General features: G+C 53.5%; 1 protein-coding gene and 2 long non-coding RNA genes across 4 annotated transcripts in view; 1 reads left to right on the top strand and 2 right to left on the bottom strand.

Moving 5' to 3' along the window:
- The window catches only part of LOC309368711, a 544,492-nt gene extending 531,802 nt beyond the window's left edge, over nt 1-12,690 (bottom strand). For both annotated transcript variants that reach the window (XR_014167882.1, XR_014167883.1), the window contains exon 1: nt 12,573-12,690. This is a non-coding gene — a long non-coding RNA (uncharacterized lncRNA). The remainder of the gene's footprint in view (nt 1-12,572) is intronic.
- ARX (aristaless related homeobox) lies at nt 4,236-17,651 on the top strand. Its single transcript, XM_081908989.1, has 5 exons — nt 4,236-4,896; nt 6,049-6,757; nt 9,604-9,649; nt 12,453-12,790; nt 16,292-17,651. Exons 1-5 carry the CDS (start codon nt 4,278-4,280, stop codon nt 16,530-16,532), a joined length of 1,953 nt encoding a protein of 650 aa, XP_081765115.1. The 5' UTR covers nt 4,236-4,277; the 3' UTR covers nt 16,533-17,651.
- On the bottom strand, nt 17,093-19,411 carry LOC309368730. The gene is made up of 2 exons (XR_014167914.1): nt 19,202-19,411; nt 17,093-17,769 (listed from the first exon to the last, which is right to left on the bottom strand). It is a non-coding gene; the product is annotated as an uncharacterized lncRNA (long non-coding RNA).
- Nucleotides 19,412-20,666: the final 1,255 nt, after the last annotated feature.

Here is a 20,666-nt window from a genome sequence, read left to right as displayed (position 1 = left end):
AAGAAGGGATCCCGTTTCCCTGCCTCCTGTGTGCATATTAGGGGGGAGCTGAAGTGGGAAGCCCCATTCCAGGAGGTGAATCCCGGCAGATTGGAAGGAAGAGGAAAGTGGAGCTGGGGGGGTGAAGGAAACGGGCCGGCGGGCGCCCTGCTGCCTTTCTCAGCGCTGCCTGTCACTCCCCAAAACTTGTTATCCTTACAAGGCATCCGTTTGTTTGGCTGATCTCAGCAAGGTTTTCTCCTCCAAGTAGAACTCTAATTGCTATAATTCGACTGTATCATTTTGGATCATTGCACTATTGTTTTTTTCTCTCTCTCCCTCGCTTCCCCCGAGCCCGGAAACAAGGGCGCTCCGGTGTGAAATTAGCAGGTTGCAGGAGGGAACAAGGAAAGGGAGACCAGCAATGAAGGGAAGTTTGTTTTTATTTAAAAGGCTAAGGAGAGAAGGGGGAGAGACAAAAGAAGAGCCAAGGAAACGCAAAGGCGCGCGGAGGCGAGATCGGTGGTGCAGACAGCAGGCAAGAATCCCCCTCGGCCTCTGTGCCGCCGGGACCAGGGCCAGGGGCAACTGGACCCCGCTTGTTCCGATGGGGCATCGAAGTTGGCAAGGCGTGGGGTGGGGAGAGGAGGCCTGGGGAACGGAGGATCTGGGCGGCAAAAAGCTTGCTCGCCCTTCTGGCGGGAACCAAGCCGGGGAAGGATTTGGAGGGAAACCCCACTAGGGGTCATGGGGCTTAGCTACCCTTCCCCAAGAAGAAATGGGTCCGGGGAGAGGGAGCAAAAGTCCCATAGACAGATTTGGGGTGGAGGGGCGCTTTAAAAAGTCCATGCCAGATCAAGTGCCACACCCAGTCCTACTTACGCAGAAAAGCCATCCATTTATTAGTGGCATGCAAACGGTTGCTTCGTCTCTGCGGAGAGCAAACCCGGTGCAAACGACGTCAGTTTTGTACCAACACACACACACACACACACACACACACACACACGGTAGTTTGGCTGATTTGAGTTGAGAACCTTGTTGGTCTTGAGAAGAGAAGAGCGCACGACTTTCCAACTATGCTTTCTCGCTCTCTTACTACAACCGTGGTTCCTTTAAAAACGGTCAAACAGAGCGAGGTATATTTTGCTTGGGTGTTCTTATTTTTTTGTTTTAGGCTCCCTTCGAAAAGGGAGTGGAAGCGCTGCTTAAGGTTACCCAGACCTGCAGCTCAACTGCAATTTATTTGTTTAAATCGACCTCGGAGGAGCTCAAAGGCTGAAGGCATTGTGGAGAGCCCCTGGCAGGGACTTTCGGGTCTCTCCGTCCAAGTAGCTTTCGCATCTGAATAAAAGGGGCGAGTGAAAGCCGAGGAGCGAGTCTCCCCAGGTTGCGAGATCACGATTTCTCCCCAGTCTGCCTAAGACTCAGGGGGAGAAGCGGGTGGCTGTGAGCCAAGAAGACGTGTTGTGCCCACCGTCGCCCAGCCAAACGAGACCTGGAAGTCGCCCCGTGGGACAGAGCATCTCCGGGCAAAGCGGGGCTTGAGGGAAGGCCGGGACTTTCCCTCTCCGACACAGCACTACACCACTCGGGCGGGTTTGTGCCAAGGAAAAGGCGAACCCAACACAGAGGAGGAGGGAAAGAGGGAGGGTGTCGCATCGGAGCTAAAGTGGCGACGCCAACCAGCATAAGTGCTCCTCTGCCTGGCTTGGTTGGGGCATTTTTCGGGGCTGGTGGAGGCGCAGGCGGAGAGAGGCACAACCTGCTGCGGGAATTGCTCGGTCGGGGCTTTCCCTGCCCTTCCAATAGGTGGCCAGGTACCTCGGTTGGTTTCTTGGGTTGGCCACAACAATAAAATTCCCTCTCTAAGTCGCGATCGGATGGATGGATTTGGCTCTTCCGGGTGGATTTGGCTCTTCCAGTCCCATCCTCTGACTTAGCCCTCCTCTCCGCGCCCCCATTTGACCTCTTTCTCTAGACTTGAGAAAGGCAGGTGGGATTAACTCCGATTGTGGCTGTTGCTCTTGTGGTTGGTATTATCATCATCCGCATCAGCATTGTTGCTGCTGCTCCTTAAAAAACGTAAACACTATTCCTGCTAATAAAGACCTCCTCTCCCACCCCAGTCTTGAAGCAGTAAAATCAACCTTATTTTATTCATTGATTGCTTTTTGTTCGGGTGCGTTTGGGTGGGAAGACCAGGATGGCGAGAGACTAAGACGAAGGGCGGTCTCGTGTTTCTTTAACTGCTCCCCATCCTCATGGTCTTCTTAAAACTCTGCCTTTCCCAGGGCGAGAGAAGAGGGGGGCCGTCTCAAGCAGAGGGAAAGCCTGTTTGGTTTCTCCTTTCTACAGCAAGTGCCGCGCTGTGAGGGGGAGAAGTGGGACGGGGGCAAAAGCAACGGGGGCGAGGCGAGCTGCGAGAGCCGGGCCCCGTTGTGGGACGACCCTCCTGCGCGGAGGCTCCCCCCCTCCGGGAGCAGGCGCCCCGCTCCGCTTCCCAGCCCCTTTTTCCCTCCGTCTCCAGTGGCGGATGAAACGCTTCTGCCAAGGCAGCTCCGGAACGTCGATGGCACATTAGCATTTGAAAGAGTTATCCAGATGTTTATTACAGTTTGAGAGAGACAGAGGGAGAGAGAGATCCCAATTATAAATCCTTGTATTTTTAAATACCCAGTGTAAGCGATTCAAGTAGATGCCTTTGTAAATTTCTTTGACACGTTCAAACGAGGAAAGTTGAGCAGAAAGAAAATCAGGCCTGGAGTATTCCCCTTGTCCAAAACCGGGATTTTTGTTTTTTTGTTTTTTAAAAGTAACCATTATTTGCTGCCTCGCTCTCCCTCCGCAGTTCACGCTGCCTTCGCAGAGCAGTGGGGAATCTTGTATTCCAAAAGCAGCAGAACGGAGCACACGGCGGTCTTGGGCCCCGATCCCGGTCCTCCGACGGTTACACATCCGCATCTGCCTGCCAAAGAAGGCCCACTGATGCCAACGTGGGGTTATTCCCCAGTCTTGAACGAGCTTTAACACTAGGGGAAAATTCTCCCTGACAAAATACTTGTTCGAAGTAGAAACAACGACAATGAAATGGATCTAGAAATCAGGGTGGTTTAGGGACGGCCACCATCGTTGGGAAGGATCAGATACCTGGCACTTTTATCCTCTTGTTGGAGGAGGCCGGTGCCAGTGGAAGCATCAAAGCATCCTTAGCCCGCTTGGTTTCAAAAGAGAGAGGCTGCTGGAGGATAGTCCCGGGTTTAATGCCATCGCATTCGCAGCCGGCCAAACCTTCCCGGCTTCAGGCGAGGCTTTCAGCCTTTGACTCAGTCCCAGCCACTCAGAATCCTTTTGATCTCGTCTGGTCCCATTTCATTCCAGTCAAATCCCTGATCTGCCACAGACCTGTCTTCACTCTGAAGGCAAATACAGGATTCTTCTGGGATCTTGGTCGGTTTGCATTCGAAGGTATACTGGATCCACTACAACAGCAACAGCCAAGCAAACAAACAAAGCAACAACGACCCTAGATTGAATAAATAACGAGGAATCGGTCGAGGAAAGTCTATTAGGTCCTTTTGAAAACTCCCTTATGATCGTGCCCGCTCGTGCTGATGGGCTTTTCTGTACCAATTCACTTTAATCGTTTGATAAATCGAAATTTGTACGCAAAATGTGTTTCCACACGGACCACCATTGCAAATTAATCTGTACTAATTTGTTAGTGAACGAACTTTTTCTGATAAACAGTCTCATGTGTTTTTGATATTTCTCTCTAGCTACAGAGAGAGATCTGTATTTTTATACATGAATGAATGCGTGTGTGTGTACTGTACACACTCGATGTACAGATACTCCCACACACGTTCTGTATTAATGTTGCAATCCTAAACACACACTGTAAGGTTTATTGAACATAGTGGGATTTACTTCCAAGTAGTTCAGGACAGAAGTGCTCTGTGCTCTATTTAGGTAGCACTTGTATCAAAAATTATAGAGCTGACTGATGAAGATCAGCACTAACGGAATGCAGTAATAATTAATCCCGTTAATCCCTCACTAATTTAATAATGCCCAACAACCCACTTTTAAAACAAAAACAAAATTAGGGGAGGAGGGCTGTTTCTTGAATGGAACAGTAAGTTATTTGGGAAGATCGGGACGAATATATGACATAGTTAAGACTCCGTTCCCTATATAATATAGTTAAGACTGTAGAGTCTGAATTATTTGGGCTCATCGTCCCTGGAAGTGTCAAGTTGGCAGGAAACTTTTCCAAGGAAGAGGAGTTGAACGAGATGACCTTCGCCAATCCCTTCCTGTCCTTCAGCTCCAGCAAGGACGAGGTCTGGGCAGGGAAAGTTAGCCTGCCAACTTTTTGTCAAGCAACCCGTTCCCGTTCCCTGCCCCCTCCCCTCTCCGGATTCCGGACCGCGTTTTCCCCTTGGCTGGGAGCCGAAGGCTGCCCAGCCTCTGGAGAGAGCCAATCAGAGCGCGGCTCCCAGCACGTGGAGGAGAGGGAATCAAGAGCCAAGCTATTGCGGCTCAGGCGCTACACTTGTTCCCAGTGTCCTGGGCAGGAAGAGGGGCGACTTTGCCGGCGCTGCTGCCGTTGCCTGGTGGGGGAGGGGTGCCAGCCCAGCCCGGAGCCCGGAGCCCACACGCGCCGCCACCCGGAGCCCGGCCAGGCGCGGCGGCGCGGGAGGGGCCAGCCAGCCCAAGCCATGAGCAACCAATACCAGGAGGAGAGCTGCTCCGACAGGCCCGAATGCAAAAGTAAATCGCCAACTTTGCTCTCGTCCTACTGCATCGACAGCATCCTGGGCCGGAGGAGCCCGTGCAAGATGCGGCTGCTGGGAGCGGCGCCCAGCCTCGCGCCGCTGGCCGGCAGGATCGAGCAGGACAAGGCCGGCCAAGGTAAGCCCAGCCCAGGGGGGCAGAGGAAAGAGCGAGCGGGCCTGCCAGGCAACTTCGCTTCTCCGGGCAGCTCCAGCGAGCTCCGCGGAAATCCTGCGCCCGGAGAGCGGGCCGAGAGCGCGGAGACCCCCTTGCAAGTGGCGCGGATGGGCGCGTGGGTCTGAGATGCAGGCGACCCACCGCCCAGGCGATCAGGAAGGTTAGGGGGCAGAAACGGACTGGGAGGAACTCCGCTTCCCCGCCACTCTTGGGGTCTCTTTTTTGGCTTGCCTCCCACCACCAGCTGCATCCCAGGCACGCCCGGGTCGCCTTAGCTTGCTTGGGGAGAAGGGAGGTGGTGCCCCAAATGGGGCTCTCCTCTTATTTTTTTGGAGAGGGTGGGGTGAAGGAAGACAAGTAACGGCGGCAAGTCAGCAGGTCCCTGGCGCGTCTTTTCCGTTGCTGCTTCGGCGGCGCCTTTCCGCTACCAGGCCTGCTTGGGAGGGCGAATAGAATAGTCCTTTGGCGGGGCTCCCGGTTGTAAAGAAGTGGGGCTCCGGGTAGAATGTGTTTGGAGGGGACAGAGAAAAAGCGATTCCCCCCCAACACGCATATACAGAGTTTTAAAATATTTTAAGCCTCTTTCTCTCCGGCCTTCCAATGCATGGGGATCTTCGGGTGCCCGCAGAGCCGCTGGAAATGCTTTTGACGAAGCCGACAGGTGTCAGATTGTCGGCTGGAGGAAGGGGACTTTTAATGAACGCACTTCAAAGAATAGTAATGTTAATAAGTCAAGTAGTTGGAATAAAAACTAATGCAGAGAACAGTTAGCTTTTGCTTTCGTCCAGACACAATCCTCAAATTTATCTCTCCGTACAGGGGTGGGTTTTGATAGAGCTTTCTGTGAAGGATTTTGGTCTCGGGACGGGAAAGGGAGACGTCGAGAGATTCGACCTGGTTTGGCAAAAATAATTGTAGCTGCCCGCCTAGAAAGTTGAAAGCATCTGGGCTAAATGGGGGGGTTGTATTTACACCGGGGGCCCCCACGCACGGTCTGCCCTTTGCTTCGAGTCCCTAGATGCAGACCGAGGGTCCCCCGGCTGGGCGGCAGCGAAACGTGCCGGGCCGGGTCGGTGACGGGTGCGTGTCTGTCTGTGTTCGTCTCCCCGGCAGGACCGGCCAAGGGCAGCCCGGGGGGCTTCGAGGCTGCCGAGCTGCACCTGCCGCCCAAGCTGCGCCGCCTCTACGGGCCCGGCGGGGGCCGGCTGCTGGCGAGGGCCGAGCGGGTAGAGGCGGGCGCCTCGTCCTGGGACTCGCTCAAGATCAGCCAGGCGCCGCAGGTCAGCATCAGCCGCAGCAAGTCGTACCGGGAAAACGCGCCCTTCCCGCGGGCCGCTGCCGCCCTCGACGAGCTGTCCAGCGGAGGAGGAGGAGGAGGCGGCGGCGGCGGCCTCGACGGCAGGCCCGGCCGAGACGACGAGTTGCTGGACGACGAGGACGACGAGGATGACGACGACGACGACGAGGAAGAGGCCGAGGAGCTGGACGAGGAGCTGGAGGACGACGAGGAGCTGCTGGCCGAGGCCAAGGAGGCCCGGCGGGCCGCTGGGGGCCCCGTCGGCGTCGTCGGGGGACCTGGCGCGGCGCCGGGGACGGAGGGCGCCGACGGCTGCTCTCCCAAGGAGGAGCTGCTGCTGCCCGTCGACGAGCTGGCGGAGGGCAAGGACGGCGAGGACAGCGTGTGCCTGTCGGCCGGCAGCGACTCCGAGGAGGGGCTGCTCAAGAGGAAGCAGCGCCGCTACCGCACCACCTTCACCAGCTACCAGCTGGAGGAGCTCGAGAGGGCCTTCCAGAAGACGCACTACCCGGACGTCTTCACCAGGTAGGTGGCGAGGCGGTTGGGGAGGGGAGGGGGCAGCTGCCCAACTTGGGGGTTCCGCCGCGTGTCCCCAGGGCGCAAAGCGAGGTCAGCTGGCGCGGCTCCCCTGGCCACTCTTCGCTCAAGTTAGACGGGGCTGGAAGGAGACAATCAGTATAAACTCTTAAGATTAAAATCGACGGAGGGGTGTCTGCGGGCAGAATCGGAAGCCTTGTGACTTGGGGATAAATGTACACGACAACAAGAATATGGTGGGAAATTCCCTTCTCCCCACGTTGTGTCCCAGGGCTTTATTCAATCCACTCCGCGTCCAGGAGAAAAAGTCATTTTTTTGAGGTTCCCTCTCCTCAGAAGTCCAGACACCCCATCCTTCGGATAGGAGGAGAGAGGGGCTTGTGTGGCTCAGCCCGAGTTCGCCGGCCAAGGACAGGTTAGAGGTGGGTTTTGGCCGCCTCTTTGTCAAATGCTCTCCGGGGTCTATTTTTGCCTTGATCCTCCGGCTAGTCTGTCGGGTATCAGTTTCAGCGCTCTCGGTGGAAGCTGGAGCGCTGCCCTGCCGCAGGGAAGCCCCGTGCGTATATATAGATAGATATAGTTTTGAAAAGATCAAAGTATTCCGCTTGAGAGGGCTAAAAATATGGGACGAGATGGCAGCTTGCTTGGAAAGCTTTGGCAGGCGCCCCAAGCGCCCGCCCGCCGGTTCAGGACGTTTCTGGGCACCGTCCAGAAAGAAAAAAGAAAAAGATTTTTTTTAAAGGGGGGGGAGTCCGGAGGGAGAAAGTCATTCTGATCCACTGCCTTGCCTTGAGGTCTGCTCCTTACAGGGGTTTGAAGCAGAAGCCTAACCGCGCACGCTTACTTTGAAAGGAACCGGGCTGTTCGTCTTCCCCTGAAGCGCTGTATCAGACGTGTATCAGGCTTGATCCGAATTAAAGCGGTGTCAAGTTGCATTTGCGCTTTCAAGGGGGAAATCCCTGCCTCCCGTTAACTAAAATCTGCTTGGGAGACGAACTTAATTGCAGTGAAAATGACAATAATGCAGATGCCCATTTTGTTTGCAAGTCTGTGCCTAAGTGGTTTGGTGGGTTTTTAATTTTTAAATCACTCGGTATCAGATCCTTTCCTTTCTTTGGATTCCCCCGTACTCCTAAAATGCTCCCATTTGCAATCCGGAGAAAAGGAGAGGAGAGCATAACGCTATTAACGGGGTTACGCACTCAATAAGTAGGCGAATTTCGTTTTGAGCTGCAAAGCCTCTTCTGCGAGGAATTCCTTTTACCGCATCCGGATCCGAGAAGGGTCGCTTTCAGCAATATTTGTAGCAAAGGTTTTGCTATTTACCAAGAGGAAAGGAATTACAGATCCTCAGAATACAGAGATTCGTTTGGGCTTCTTATTAAGAGCGACCCTAATTCCCTTCCATATTCTACTCCTCCTTGGGGCTGCAATCCGGTCCCCATTTTAACAGAGTAGCCCACTGAAGCCGGTGGGATTTACTTCCGAGGAGACCCACGTAACTCAGTTTATTACACTGTTAAAGTCGTTAGCCAAGGCTCGCCTCACCTCTAATATGGGGGGTGGGGAAGAGTATTTCCGTAGAAATGGGATGGGAAGCAGCGTTTATTTCTTGGCACATTTGCTGGAATCTCCTTCGGAGCCAGCGGGCGTAAGACGCTGCTTCGCCGGCGTGGCACAGGAAATCACCGGGATCCCCTTGCTTAAGAAACGGAACTGCCGGCTTGAGCGAAAGCTGCTGCCTTTCTTTGCCTCGCAGCCACTCAAGGCAACGGCCTGCCTAGGCAGCGCCCTTCCTCTGGAAGCCCGACCGGCGTATGCTCCGATTTCGCTCGGAAAGGTCTTTGAAGTGGAATGTGCCGGCTGAGGCTGGAGAGGTTTAGCCAGGCCGCTCCTCCCATGGCGCACATCGGGGCAGAGAGGCTTTGGTGCGGCCATCTCTGTGAGGAGCCAGACCCTCGGGCTGGAGATCTTTCTTTTTTTAAAAAAAAAAAAGAAAAAGTTGGCAGTCTGGAGGAGCTGGGCAAGGGCGAGCTGGCTCTTCCGCTCCAGCCCGGCCAGGCTCCCTCTCTGGCCAGCGCGGCGCTTTTCTTCCTAACGGAGGGAGAGCCAATTATCCCGGGAGCTCTCATATTCGAGGTAAACAGATTATAAGCAGTTTTCTAACATAGTAATGGTTTCCGATTTGCCTTAATTGTTGCAATAATAATCGCAATGAAGGGCTCGCGTTGCAGCTCAAAGGATCTCCTCTGTGCCGCGGAGCGGCGTTTGGAGGGGGGAGCCTTGCTCCGGCGCGCGGGGCTGCGGGCCTTGGCCGGGGTCGCGGCCCTTCCCAGCAGACTGTCAAAGCCCCCGCTCGCAAGTTTTCCTCTTTTCACTTCCTTCAAACATTTCCCGCTTCGTAACAACAACGGGAGGAAAGGGGTTTTTTTTGGGGGGGGGGAGGGACAGGGACACGCAGATCAAAACAAGAAACTTGGGAGGTTTTTTCCCCTAGTCTGATTTGTGCACCCGATTTCAAGCTAGCCTTCTCAGGATGTGGAGAGTGAAACGCTTCCTGGTTTGGGATATTATTTTTTTTGCGGGGAGTGGGGGTATTGGGGGCATTCCGGGGCGATCCAGCGTCAGTGCCAGTAGGAACTGGAGCGAAGGGTAGGAAACTGGCCTTGTTTGGGACTTTGCATGTGGATGGCTCTCCCCTATATGGGCAAAGAAGGAAGGAGGAGTAGTAGCCTTCACCAAGGCGGTGAGCCGCGGGACCCTTTCTTTCCCGCTACCCCGCTTCACAGGGCCTCACCTGAGCGTGTGTCTTGTTGTGCTTGTTTCCCTCCCAGGGAGGAGCTGGCGATGCGCCTGGATCTGACCGAAGCCAGAGTGCAGGTGAGTCCAGGGGCAGCTGCGATGGGGACTGGGAGCGCTCTCTCGGCGGGCTTGGGGTCCCCGCAGGTGGGGAGGGAGAGGAAATATTGTTTAAGACCCTTGAACCCAAACAGGCGCTCGCTCCTTCTCTCCTCCCCCCACACCCCCAAATTAAGACCAAAGGCTGGGTGATGGGTGCCAGTCTGCCCTTTCCCTCGTTGAAACCAGTTAATTTCGTGCCGGCTCTGTAGGGGGGGGCAAGCCCCCAGCAGCTTTCCTTCTGCCCCCTTTCCACCCCCACCCCGATGAAAGAACTAGCTGTGGTTGTCAGCCCAACGCAGCGAGAAGCAGGTATTTGCCTGCGCTCTCAAATGGCCCATCGGGCCTCCATCAAAGGGCACTTTGGCGCTCGAGCAAACAGGGAGGGGCTGTTTGGTTTCCTCTCCGCTTGGCCCGAAGAGAGTCAGCTAATGCTATTTGATTTCCTCGATTTTGTTTTTGGCTCGACGGTGCAATGCTATTAGAAGGTGTTTGCTCCCCCACCCCGAGCCTGGAGGCTACGCAGCGCGGAGAGCCAGGCGCTCCACTCGCCCCTCTTCGGCCAACCCCCCGACAGATGGCGGCGGCCTTTTGCCTCCGCGCAAATCACTTTACACTGAAAGTCAGGCGCGGCGAAAGCATCATAAATTCCATATGGCTCATTTAATACACAACAGCTTCTCGCATTAGAGGGGCTAATGAAGAGCCCGGTCCCCTCCTTTCTGTTGACACATTTCTCCATTGTCAAACAGAGATGTGACAGCAAATCAGGATTTTCAGCTCAGGGGAATGAGTCGTGGGAAAGTTAAATAACTAAGAGAGAGACAGAGACAACCCCCCTTTTCTTTCTCGCCCTCCCTTCCCTCCCTATTCAGTGGAGAAGATGTAATTAAGGGGAATATGAATTATTAGAGCCCCTCGGTTTACCTTTGGGTGTACTCAAACTTATTAATTCAATAAGAGAGGGGGAATTTGCAGTGGAGCCAAGTTGCTAATTGAGTTGGAAACGGAAAAGACGCGCCGAGACGCCACGTTTGCCGTTGCCTTGAGCCGCAGCTCCTAAGCTGGCTGCGCTGGGACCTTCCTAGAGGCGAGTGGAGCAACACAAACGAGAAGATGGTCCCGGTCTCCCTGCCCCCCTCCCCCCGAATATGTGGCTCTCTTTCTCATTTTCCCCAACCTATTTCCAAATAATTGCCTCCTATGGAAGCCGAGGCTGCAATCCTATTATATATCCTCACATGGGAGTAAATCCCATTGAACTCGGTGAGATTTACTTCTGAGCATACACCTATGGGGTTGCATTGTCAATCTGTTTAGATTTTAGAAAGTAGCCCTCCCGTTTTTATTCCTTTCCACATTTGGAGAGGGATATATTTTCGGTAGTATTTCAGCGCTTTGGCTCCAAAACTGGAGAAAGATGTCGATGGCTGATATGAATATATAGAGAACCCCTCCCTGTTTTTATTAATAACTAGGAAAGGGGAGGGAAGCTTGTTTATTGCTGCCCCTTTTGCTTTTCATCTCCCCCCGCTGAAAAGACCAGAGCTCTTTGCAAAATGTGAGCGTTCTCCCCGAGAACGGCTCTGGTGGCGGCTCTGAGTGTGGGTGGCTGCGGAGATGGCGTAATAACCACAATAATAATAATGAAAAATAATTTGCACGGACTGGGAAATTAGCGTTAGAGCCTTTTAAGTGCCGCTAAGAAGGCATGGGTTTAAAATTGTCATAAAAGAAAACATGATGTTTAGCGTGTGTGGCTGGCGAAAACATTCAACTGTCTGTCAAACAGTGGAGTTGAGAAAAGGCGGGGTGTAGGGGGGGAGAACCCGCTGAAAAGGCTGTATACGTGGAAGCTTTTGAAGAAAATAGGAGAACATTAGGCGAGGTTGCTTGAATGCAGTCGCATTGGTTGTATTATGTATTATGAAGGTGCGTCTTGCAGAAAGGCAGCCGCTTAAGAAGGAGCTGTTGCGTGTGTTTCTACCTGTAGCCCAGGAAGCCCAGCCTAGTCAGAGCCTGCTCAAGCTGATCGATCACTCCAGCTTAAGAATAAATAGATCTGTATTAAGCCTGCCTTGGCCAGGCCAAGGGCTGGATCCACCTTAAGGTCACCACCAGATATGAGCGAAACAGGGTGCGTTTAATTATTGTCTTTATTTCCAATAGGGCACCATCTATTTGCATGGCGCTTTTACAGATTCCCAGGGACTGGGGGCGGGAGAGAGAGAGGCAGGTCTCTGCCAGCGAGGAGCTTGCCTTCTAAATTTCTACCGTGAGGGGGACACTCAGGAAGACGGGGAGAAAACTGATTTGTGATGTCACTGTCACGTAGTTCTGTCCCATTTTGGGTCTGCATGCTCAGCAGTGAAACTTCCCACCCCTCTGCTCAAACCATTTGCTTCGACGTCCTCGCCCACCGATCTGGCAGGCACGGAAGACATGGAGGAAAGGCAAAATGGGGTCTGGGCGCAGAGAAGTGGGCGCTCTTTTGCCAAGCCAGAGGCCCTTGCTTCCCTTTCCCCTTGCTTCCCTTTCCTCTATGGGCCTCTCCTTGGGCAGGAGCGCTGGGTAGTTTCAGACGATGGCTGCTCCAGAACCGCCACGGAAGCCCGAGGATGTGCGCGGCGCTTAGGCCCAGGTCCTGCGCTGGGCCTTCCCTGAGGAGAAGGAGGAGGGGGAAGAGGAGGCGTCGTCGTCGTCTCTGGGCTGCCGCGAGGGCCGCGCTTGACTAACCGCCTTGCCCCCCTCCCCCCACCCCCTTGTTTTATGTTTTGGCTTCCAGGTCTGGTTCCAGAACCGGAGAGCCAAATGGCGGAAGAGGGAAAAGGCCGGCGCCCAGAGCCACCCGCCCGGCCTGCCTTTCCCTGGGCCCCTGTCGGCGTCTCACCCGCTCAGTCCCTACCTTGATGCTAGTCCTTTCCCTCCTCACCACCCAGCTCTCGACTCCGCCTGGACGGCCGCCGCCGCAGCCGCTGCAGCCGCCGCCGCCTTCCCCAGCCTGCCGCCTCCTCCTCCCGGCTCGGCAGCTCTGCCCCCCGGCGGGACCCCGCTAGGCCTCAGCACTTTCCTGGGAGCGGCCGTGTTCCGACACCCGGCCTTCATCAGCCCCGCCTTCGGCAGGTAAACTTGAAGCAGGCGCGGCCTAAACCTCCTCCCCCCCCCCCCCCGCTGTCAACTAGAAGACCGTTACCGATGCGCGCACGTGCCGCGGCGGGGCTTCCTCCCGAGTACGCATGCGTAAGGCACGCTTCGATGTCGAAGTGGGCGGGGCCTCGAGGGAATCCTGAGGGTGGGAATGGCGAAGGCAAATCTTGGCCTGCCTGGTATTATATAGATTTGGGCGCGGGTTGTGCGCGGAGGGCCCCGCGCGTGAAGGTGCAGCGGTGCTTCTGAAGGCATGGGAAGGGAGAGTGGCTCTGTCTCCCACAGGACTAGATCATGGGCCATTCATTGGCGTCATCCAGCAGGCTCTGTCTGGTCGTGTTCTAGACCTGGCGCAGGAGTGGTGGAACTTTTTCTGCTTCAAAACTTCGAGGGACCTGAGACGCTTCCCGCTCAGACCTTCAGAAGTTCCTTTCAGTGTTCGCTGGGCCTAACTCCCGCACTTAGGGGCTAGGTGGCGCTGGAGAGGTTCCTCCCTTGTGCTGACAACAAGGACCTAAAGATGTCCATGCGTGGACAGGATGCAATAGTTCAGTCGCTTTGCTTCTGGGTTGCAAGTATAGTTCCCCAGTCTTTAGAATATGGAATTCGTATGAGTTGGGAATAATAATAATAATAATAATAATAATAATAATAATAATAATAATAATAATGTGTGCAAAGCTCATGGTACCCTCCTGTTCCCTAAATGGATAGAGATAACTTTAAAGGAAAAGGCCAGTCACGGGCATTTGCATTTAGACCATGATCTTAAGCACACTGGCTGGAAGGTACTCGTAAGATTTTCTTCTAGCTAGATGGCTTGGCCACATAATATTATTTAGGTGATTGGATGACAGTCCGTTTATTAGAATAATCTTAACTTTTAAAATGGTCTACGTGCGTTTTAACACATTCATTTTACCTTTCATCTTTGTTGATATTTGATCCCGCACTAAATAGACACATAAAGGCATAAAATGAAATCGAGAAAGCTGTTTAAAAAATGAATAAAGACAACTTAAATCCACTGAAAAGTCACAGCAGTGACTAGAGATATTGGCTGTCTAGTTTACACCTGAACGGAAAACCAGGCTTGTTAGTCAAGGATAAAATAAATGATACTGCAACTACCTTTCTTTAAACAATAACCAAACAATTAATTTAAAGAAGTCAATAGGTAATTATAAAGAGACAAAAAAGCATTGTCGGGATTTATGGAAGCCGGAGAGAGGTTGAAAATGGAAAGGCAAAAGAACTGCAGTGATGTCTCTACTGATGAGAACAAAGAAGAGATAGATTCATCGCAGGCGAGACGCCACTTAACACAATTATGTGTTGGAGGAGGGTTGGGGAAAATCCAAGTAAAATTTAGTTTTGTGTCGTGGGGGAACGCGAGAGCCGCCCAGCTACAACGAAAGCGTTTCTGCCTTTCCCCTAAGCCCCCGAGTGACTCAGTTTCCCTCAAGGCAGGCAGACGGCTACGGGGCTGTCACGCCCCCTACTTGCCGCCGTGATTCTACACATGGAGCGCTTCTCTCTGGCTGCATCAGCCGGAGCCCTTGCGCTACCTCCCCTTGCGCCCCCCATCAGATTGAAAAATGAGTTGTAAAATGCTTACTAAACTGCCTGGCTAATAGGCTGTGCGATCAAAATAGGCAGGCGACGAAAAAAGAGAGCGAGAAAGTAGTGCAGAAGAGGAAAGCAGAGACTTTCCTCCTCGCGCTTCCATCTTGCTCTTAAAATGCGAAGTTTTTAGGAAAGCTTTTCACCTTCCATAAACTGCCTTCTGAAAAGCCAAGCCACTGTGCATATAGGGTTCCCCGTTTTGCTATTTGTGTTTTTTTTAAAAGAAAAACACCCTCGGAAATCGTAGCCTATAAGAGAGCAGCAAGATGCAGACCGTCCCACTTCAGGGCTGAGCTGCGCGAAGAATTTCAGGAGCAGAGAGTCGGGGATCCCCCCTCCCTGCGCCCAAGTAATCCTCCCCAAGGCCCTCCCCGCGCCAGCCAGCCAGCCAGCCCGCAGTCCGGGAGCTTAGGCGGCTCCGGGCTTAGTATGTAGCCCCTGTTGCCTTCCAGGCCCACAGTTCAATTCCTAGCCGTGATGATGTCAATAATCACCTCCTTGGTTAATAGAGAGTCTGTATATCTCGACGTGCCAGTCAAGGGGGTCAGTTGCTCTCTTCAGAGCGGCTGCTCCGGGGAGAGGTAAGGAAGGAAAACTAGAGGGGAAGGCATTTCCAAGATTGTGTCATTGAGCCGGGATGCTAGGGTTGCCGGAGAATAATTGGCATTCCACTGTGCGGAAATCCACAGGGACGGCGCACCCTGCTGGGCGTGGGCATCCGCCCCGCGAAGGAGCCGAGCGGCAGACACCGCTTCGGGCATCCAGGACCTCTAATAAGGCGGGCCGAGGAAAGTATAGACATCGGAAGGGCAAGGGGAGGGGCGCCCGAGAAGCGAACGTGAAGGACAAGGGGAAAGAGCCCGCGGAGGCAGCGTAAAGAACCACCGCTGTAGCTTGGGGGAGATGGAAGTGGCGGGAGAGGAAAACTTCATCGGGGAGAAAAGCCATCACCTAAAAGTCTCGATTGTTACTACTATTTATTATTAGCAATAGTTTTTTTAAAAAATATTATTCTCTCTGATCACAGTATAAGTCGCAGGCTCAAGCGTCGGCTGCCAGCGAGCTCCTGTCACTAGCAAATGGGAGAGGATTAGGCGCCTTACAGACAATCTCGTTGACTGGGCGTTTCTCTTCCAACCCCGCCTGGCTTATGCTGCCCCGAGAAGGGCCGCGAGTAGGAACCGGCCAGACCTTAAGCTTGGAAAACCCGGGATTCGAATCGAGGCCCGGGAGGGAAAAGAGGCGGGACCTTGTTTGGCACACCGCCCCGGGATCCAGACAGGGTGAAGGGCGGTATAAAAGCACTGGTCAAATATATAAAGAGCATGCGGCTGTTGCAGCATTTGCCCCGGTTGGGATTGGCCGCTCTTTCACTCGCAGCCCTATAATTCTGCGGTAGCCAACTTGACGCTCCCCATAAAGTTGTGAAACGACAAAGCCCATGAGCCCCCCGGCAACGCTCAGTAGTAGTGGGAATTGTAGTCTCAACTGTATGCGGAGGGTCGCGGGTTGGGCTTTCTCCGCCTTAAATTGTATAAGCGGAAGTTGAGAGCCCTCCGGAGGCCTGTTTCCTTGCCTTTGAAAGTGGGTTTGCCCTTGAATGGACTACAGCGCCCATGAGCCACACTCCCTGGGCCTGATGGGAGCTGGAGTCCAGCAGGCCCGTTTTAAAAGCAGCCTGGCGCGGATGATGCAATGTAGGCGCGCTCTTGTTAGTGACACGGGGTTCTGGGGGTTTCGCCTGGTCGCCACCCCCTCTTCCGGGCCAGGGCGAAGCGCGCGCGGAGGCGAGTGGGCCTCGCACTGTCAGCCCGGCCCTGACCGCCCGGCCTGTGTCCTCTTGGCTTGCAGGCTCTTCTCCACCATGGCCCCGCTGACGAGCGCGTCCACCGCGGCCGCCCTGCTGCGCCAGCCGGCCCCGAGCGTGGAGAGCGCCGTGCAGTCGGGCGGCCTCTCGGATCCGGCCACGGCGGCAGCGGACCGGCGCGCCTCCAGCATCGCGGCGCTGCGGTTGAAGGCCAAGGAGCACGCGGCGCAGTTGACGCAGCTCAACATCCTCCCCGGGAACAGCACGGGCAAAGAGGTGTGCTAAGCAGCCCCGACGGGGCGGGGCGAGGCCGGCCAGAGATCGCCTGGCGGAGGAGCGAAACCCAAGACCAAAACGGGAGAGCGAGAAGCAAGACAGACACATACAAAGAGAGACCGAGGATCCGCGGCGGAGAGCTTCTCCTCCGGTTCGGTACTCGGAGCAAGCCAGGCTCCTGCTTTTCATGCTTCCCTCGGGCCATTCAGCAGAAGCTCCTTGGCTGGGACTACCCCACGCACCCGCCACCCCTTCCCCAATGTCATTCCGTTTCTTGAACACCCAAGTACATCCCAAGGAGGAGAAAGGAGAGAGGACCTTTCGGAGCGGGGCGCGTGGGCAGGTACGACGTGGCGGCGCAGCCCACGCCCCTCTCTCTCCCTTCGCCACATCTAGTCTTGTCACCCTGGGCCGATCTTAAGAGGAGCTTTGGGAGGACGTCGAAACCAAGGATGCTGCTTGGGCCAGGCCAAAAGGAAGCCAATGATGCGATGCTGTGTTAAAACGAACCGGTGCACTTAATAAGGCAAAGGGGGATCGGGGTGGGATCGGGGAGAGAGTCTGGTCTTTTCCTTTTCCTTTTCTTTTTTTGTCTGTGTGTGGAGGGGTCCTCCTATCATCACACCAACCAAGGGTTTTATAGCAAACCAAAGGGAAAAATAACAGTGCTAGAATATGGACTGTTTTAAAAAAAGAAGTCACTAAACTGTGATGCTCTGTACATACCATTGTTATTAAAAAAAATAAGAAAAAGCAAAAAAAAAAGAAACACAGCAACCCAGAGCTTTGTATATTTGAAATGTTATATAACAATTGCACTCCGTGTAGTGTTTGTACAAGTTTGTCATTTCTGTAGATTCTTACTGTGTTGTAGATATCATAGGGTCCCTAGACAAATATTTATGTACAAACCCTTTATTTAACTTATTAACTGTAGAGGTTCCTGAAACCAGAGAGAGAGAGAGAGAGAGAAAGGGAAAGAGAGTCGAAAAAAGAGACAGGACGTCGGTACAGTGCTTTTGTGTAATGTTGTTATTGCTCTCACTTTCCCTTGCGACCAAGTGGAAAAGTGTCACCCATAGAAAATAAAATATATATATATACATTTATGAAGAATTTGAAAAGATACCTGGAGATGCAGCGTCATTGGAAGTAAATTGTGCTTCAGCACCAAGGTGGGGGAGGGCTAGCGTACCAAGGACTTGATTGAACTCTCCAGCTTTACAGATATTTGTCTGATAGATGCCTAAAAAAGTATGTAAATGGAAAAAATGAAAAGATTTTATTACTTTCACAAGCTTTCTAGGCAAGATTATTTCCCCCCTAACCCAAATTGGTTTTAATGTTAAAAGACACTCCCCCTTTCCCAACCTGGTGCCTTCATGGAAGCTGTAGTCCAGAATATCTGGAGAGCACCAGGATGTGGAAAATTGGCCTAGACACAGGCTGACAGCTGTGGGCAGGTAACAGGTTGGCAGCACAAATCTTTTCCTGATCTACTGGGAATTCAATCCCACTGAGCTCATTGGGGTTTTCTGGGTGTAGGATTGTAGCCTATGTCCATTTCCCAAGGAATGACAACAGAGGAGACTGACTGATGAGTAAACATACATAGGGTGGCACTGCAAGGCTGCTCATCCTGTGCACACTTAGACTGGGAGCAAACCTCCAGGGGGGCAGAATTTTGTGCTGTAAAGCTGCAGTGCTGTGCCCTCTACCCTGTAAGTAATGCTCATGGAACACCGGACTGACTTCCGAGTAAAAGCGCGCAGGATCGTTCTGTACAAAAAAGGGGGTGGCGGTAGCGCATCTGCGCCGTTTCATTCTTTTGATGGCCAAAATGGTTTGGTTCCTTATCTGACCAGATCAAGCGACTCGCCTCCGCCTCTCTTTTTTTTCCCGCTGCCTAAAGCAACAGGAATCCCGAATGTTGCACACTGGCTTTGCATGTGGCGTCCTCTTTACTGGGTCAAGGCGAGCAGCTGTCTTCTCACGGCCATTTCCAGGGAAGCGGGCGGGCGGGGGAAGGGACAGGGAAGGTGCTGCAACTCCGCTGCTCCAGCCAGAGAAGGTGAAAGAGAGAGGGAGGGTGATCGTGCTTGACCAGAGGGTGGGAGCCTCGGTGGTATCCTGGACCACCATCGGACCACCTAGGTTGGGGGGTGGGCTTGCCAGGCGGAGATGGTGGCGATGGTGCGCTCTTCCACCGGATCACTTCTCGACTGGTGATCCGGTGGGCGAGATCCCCGGCGTCCAAGCCTCCCTCCTGCAGGCGAGGTGGGGCTGGGACTGGGACGAGGCCTGGACGGCGGCTCGCCAAGGCCTTGGCTTCCGGCTTGAAAAAAGAAAGCCAGGTCCGGGCCGCGTTGCTGCTTTGGTGTGCGCACCGACGAGTCTCTCTCCCTGTCTGTCTGTCTGCTCCCTCCCTCCCTCCTTCCCTTCCTCTCTCTCTCTCTGCGCCTCGGGTTTGGCGCTGAGCGGCGGAGGCAGCTGCTGCCGGGCTCTCCTGCGCGCCCGCGCCCCCTTCTCCGCCGGCCGCCTGATCCCTCCTTTGGCGAGCCGTTTCTCGTCCCCTCTCATTTGACCCTGCCATGGAGCAGAAGCAAATCGCGTGAAATTACCTCCGAGGATTACATGGCCGGGCCATTGAAAGCCCCCCTCGCCCCTGGTTTACAAACCTCCTAATCCCGTGTCATTCGGCGGCTGCAAACAAACCCCGAGCGAAAGGCCCCCTATTTAGGCTTCCCAGCTGGGTCGGGGGGCGCTTGGGCGACGGCGATTTCTCTCTCGCTTGCTCGCTCGCGCGGGCTTTTTCTTTTCAAGGGAGCCCCGGACTTCCTGCGAGCTCCCCTATATATAGATAAATATATATATATTTAAGAGGTGGGGGTGGGATATCACGCCTGACAAGGCCTCAAAGCCGCCCCAGAAGCCTACGACCTTTTCCTTCCCTGAAAGCTGGGCTGCCCTGGGAAAAAAAGGACGGGACCCACCACCAGAAGCTCGCCTGGCGGATGGCTGAGGTGTTCTCGTTTTCATCCAGCTGTGAAGATCTGCTCATTAATGGAAGCCGCCTTTGGCGCCAAAGAAGTGAGGGAGGCTCCCCCGCAGCCAAGCCTTCCCTCGAACCCGAACCCTCATTTCACTTCTTCTGTTTAAGAATAACAAAATGACAGCCGAAGCTGGACCAGGCTGGCTAGAAACCTCAAATTGCATCCCCCGCGCCCTTTTTCTTGAACATCCTGTGGGAGGTGCATCCCCCCCCTCACACGAGGCAGCATCTTGGGCTGCAAACAGCAGGAGTGGCTCCTAATCACGGTATTGTTTTCTTCAGCCGTGAGGAGTGGATGTGGCAGTGCTGTTTCCCATTCGTTGATCTGGTGGACTAGCTAAGACAATCCGTCCCTGAATATGGGTGGGACTGCATTCAACTACATAGCATCCTGCAAAATTCTGTGCATGGGATGTTCACTCAAATTTTGTATGATGAAGCTGGCTTTATGTAGACATACATTGCGCAACCCAACCTAACAACCGTGCTAATGCGCAAGGGGGAATCTAAAGTTGAGGTTACTAGATCACAATGCACCCAGGCTTCTCCAGTCTGTAAGAGAGTCCAGTTTACCCACCAGAGGAGGAATGTGGGCTGATGTTTCCACAAGATGACTCTTCTGGAAGACTTTTGAGATAGGATGGCAAAGGCCTGGCAGGTGGACTCTCCTCCCTTCAGTTCACACTCACACACGGTGGGCTCTTCAGCATGTTTGTTTTTATGAACCCACTGCAGTTCTTCCAAATAACCATACATTTAACTGACAGCATCTTATACACATATATATTTTGGATTGTAAAAAAAACCATAGGTACAAAAATATTTTTATGGAAAAAGAACATTTGCCCCTGGACATGATTAACAGTAGAGTTTGAAGTGCATATTTTACTTTAAAGAAAAGGGAATCATTATCAATCCATTACACATTAAGAAATGTCACTCAGTCATTTTTATTCATTCGGCAGAAATCTTTGTAAAAGCTGGAATCATACTTCTGCAAGCAGCAATTTTGTTAATCCAGGGGGGTTATTACTCTGGTCCCTTATTAGGATCTATACTACTGCCAAGCAATCCTATAACCGTCTCAAAAG

Source organism: Podarcis melisellensis, assembly GCF_964234715.1.
Source record: "Podarcis melisellensis genome assembly, chromosome: 4".
Classification (NCBI taxonomy): domain Eukaryota; kingdom Metazoa; phylum Chordata; class Lepidosauria; order Squamata; family Lacertidae; genus Podarcis; species Podarcis melisellensis.
Note: the sequence above shows the minus strand (reverse complement) of the source record. Positions and strands in the feature narration are given on the sequence as shown.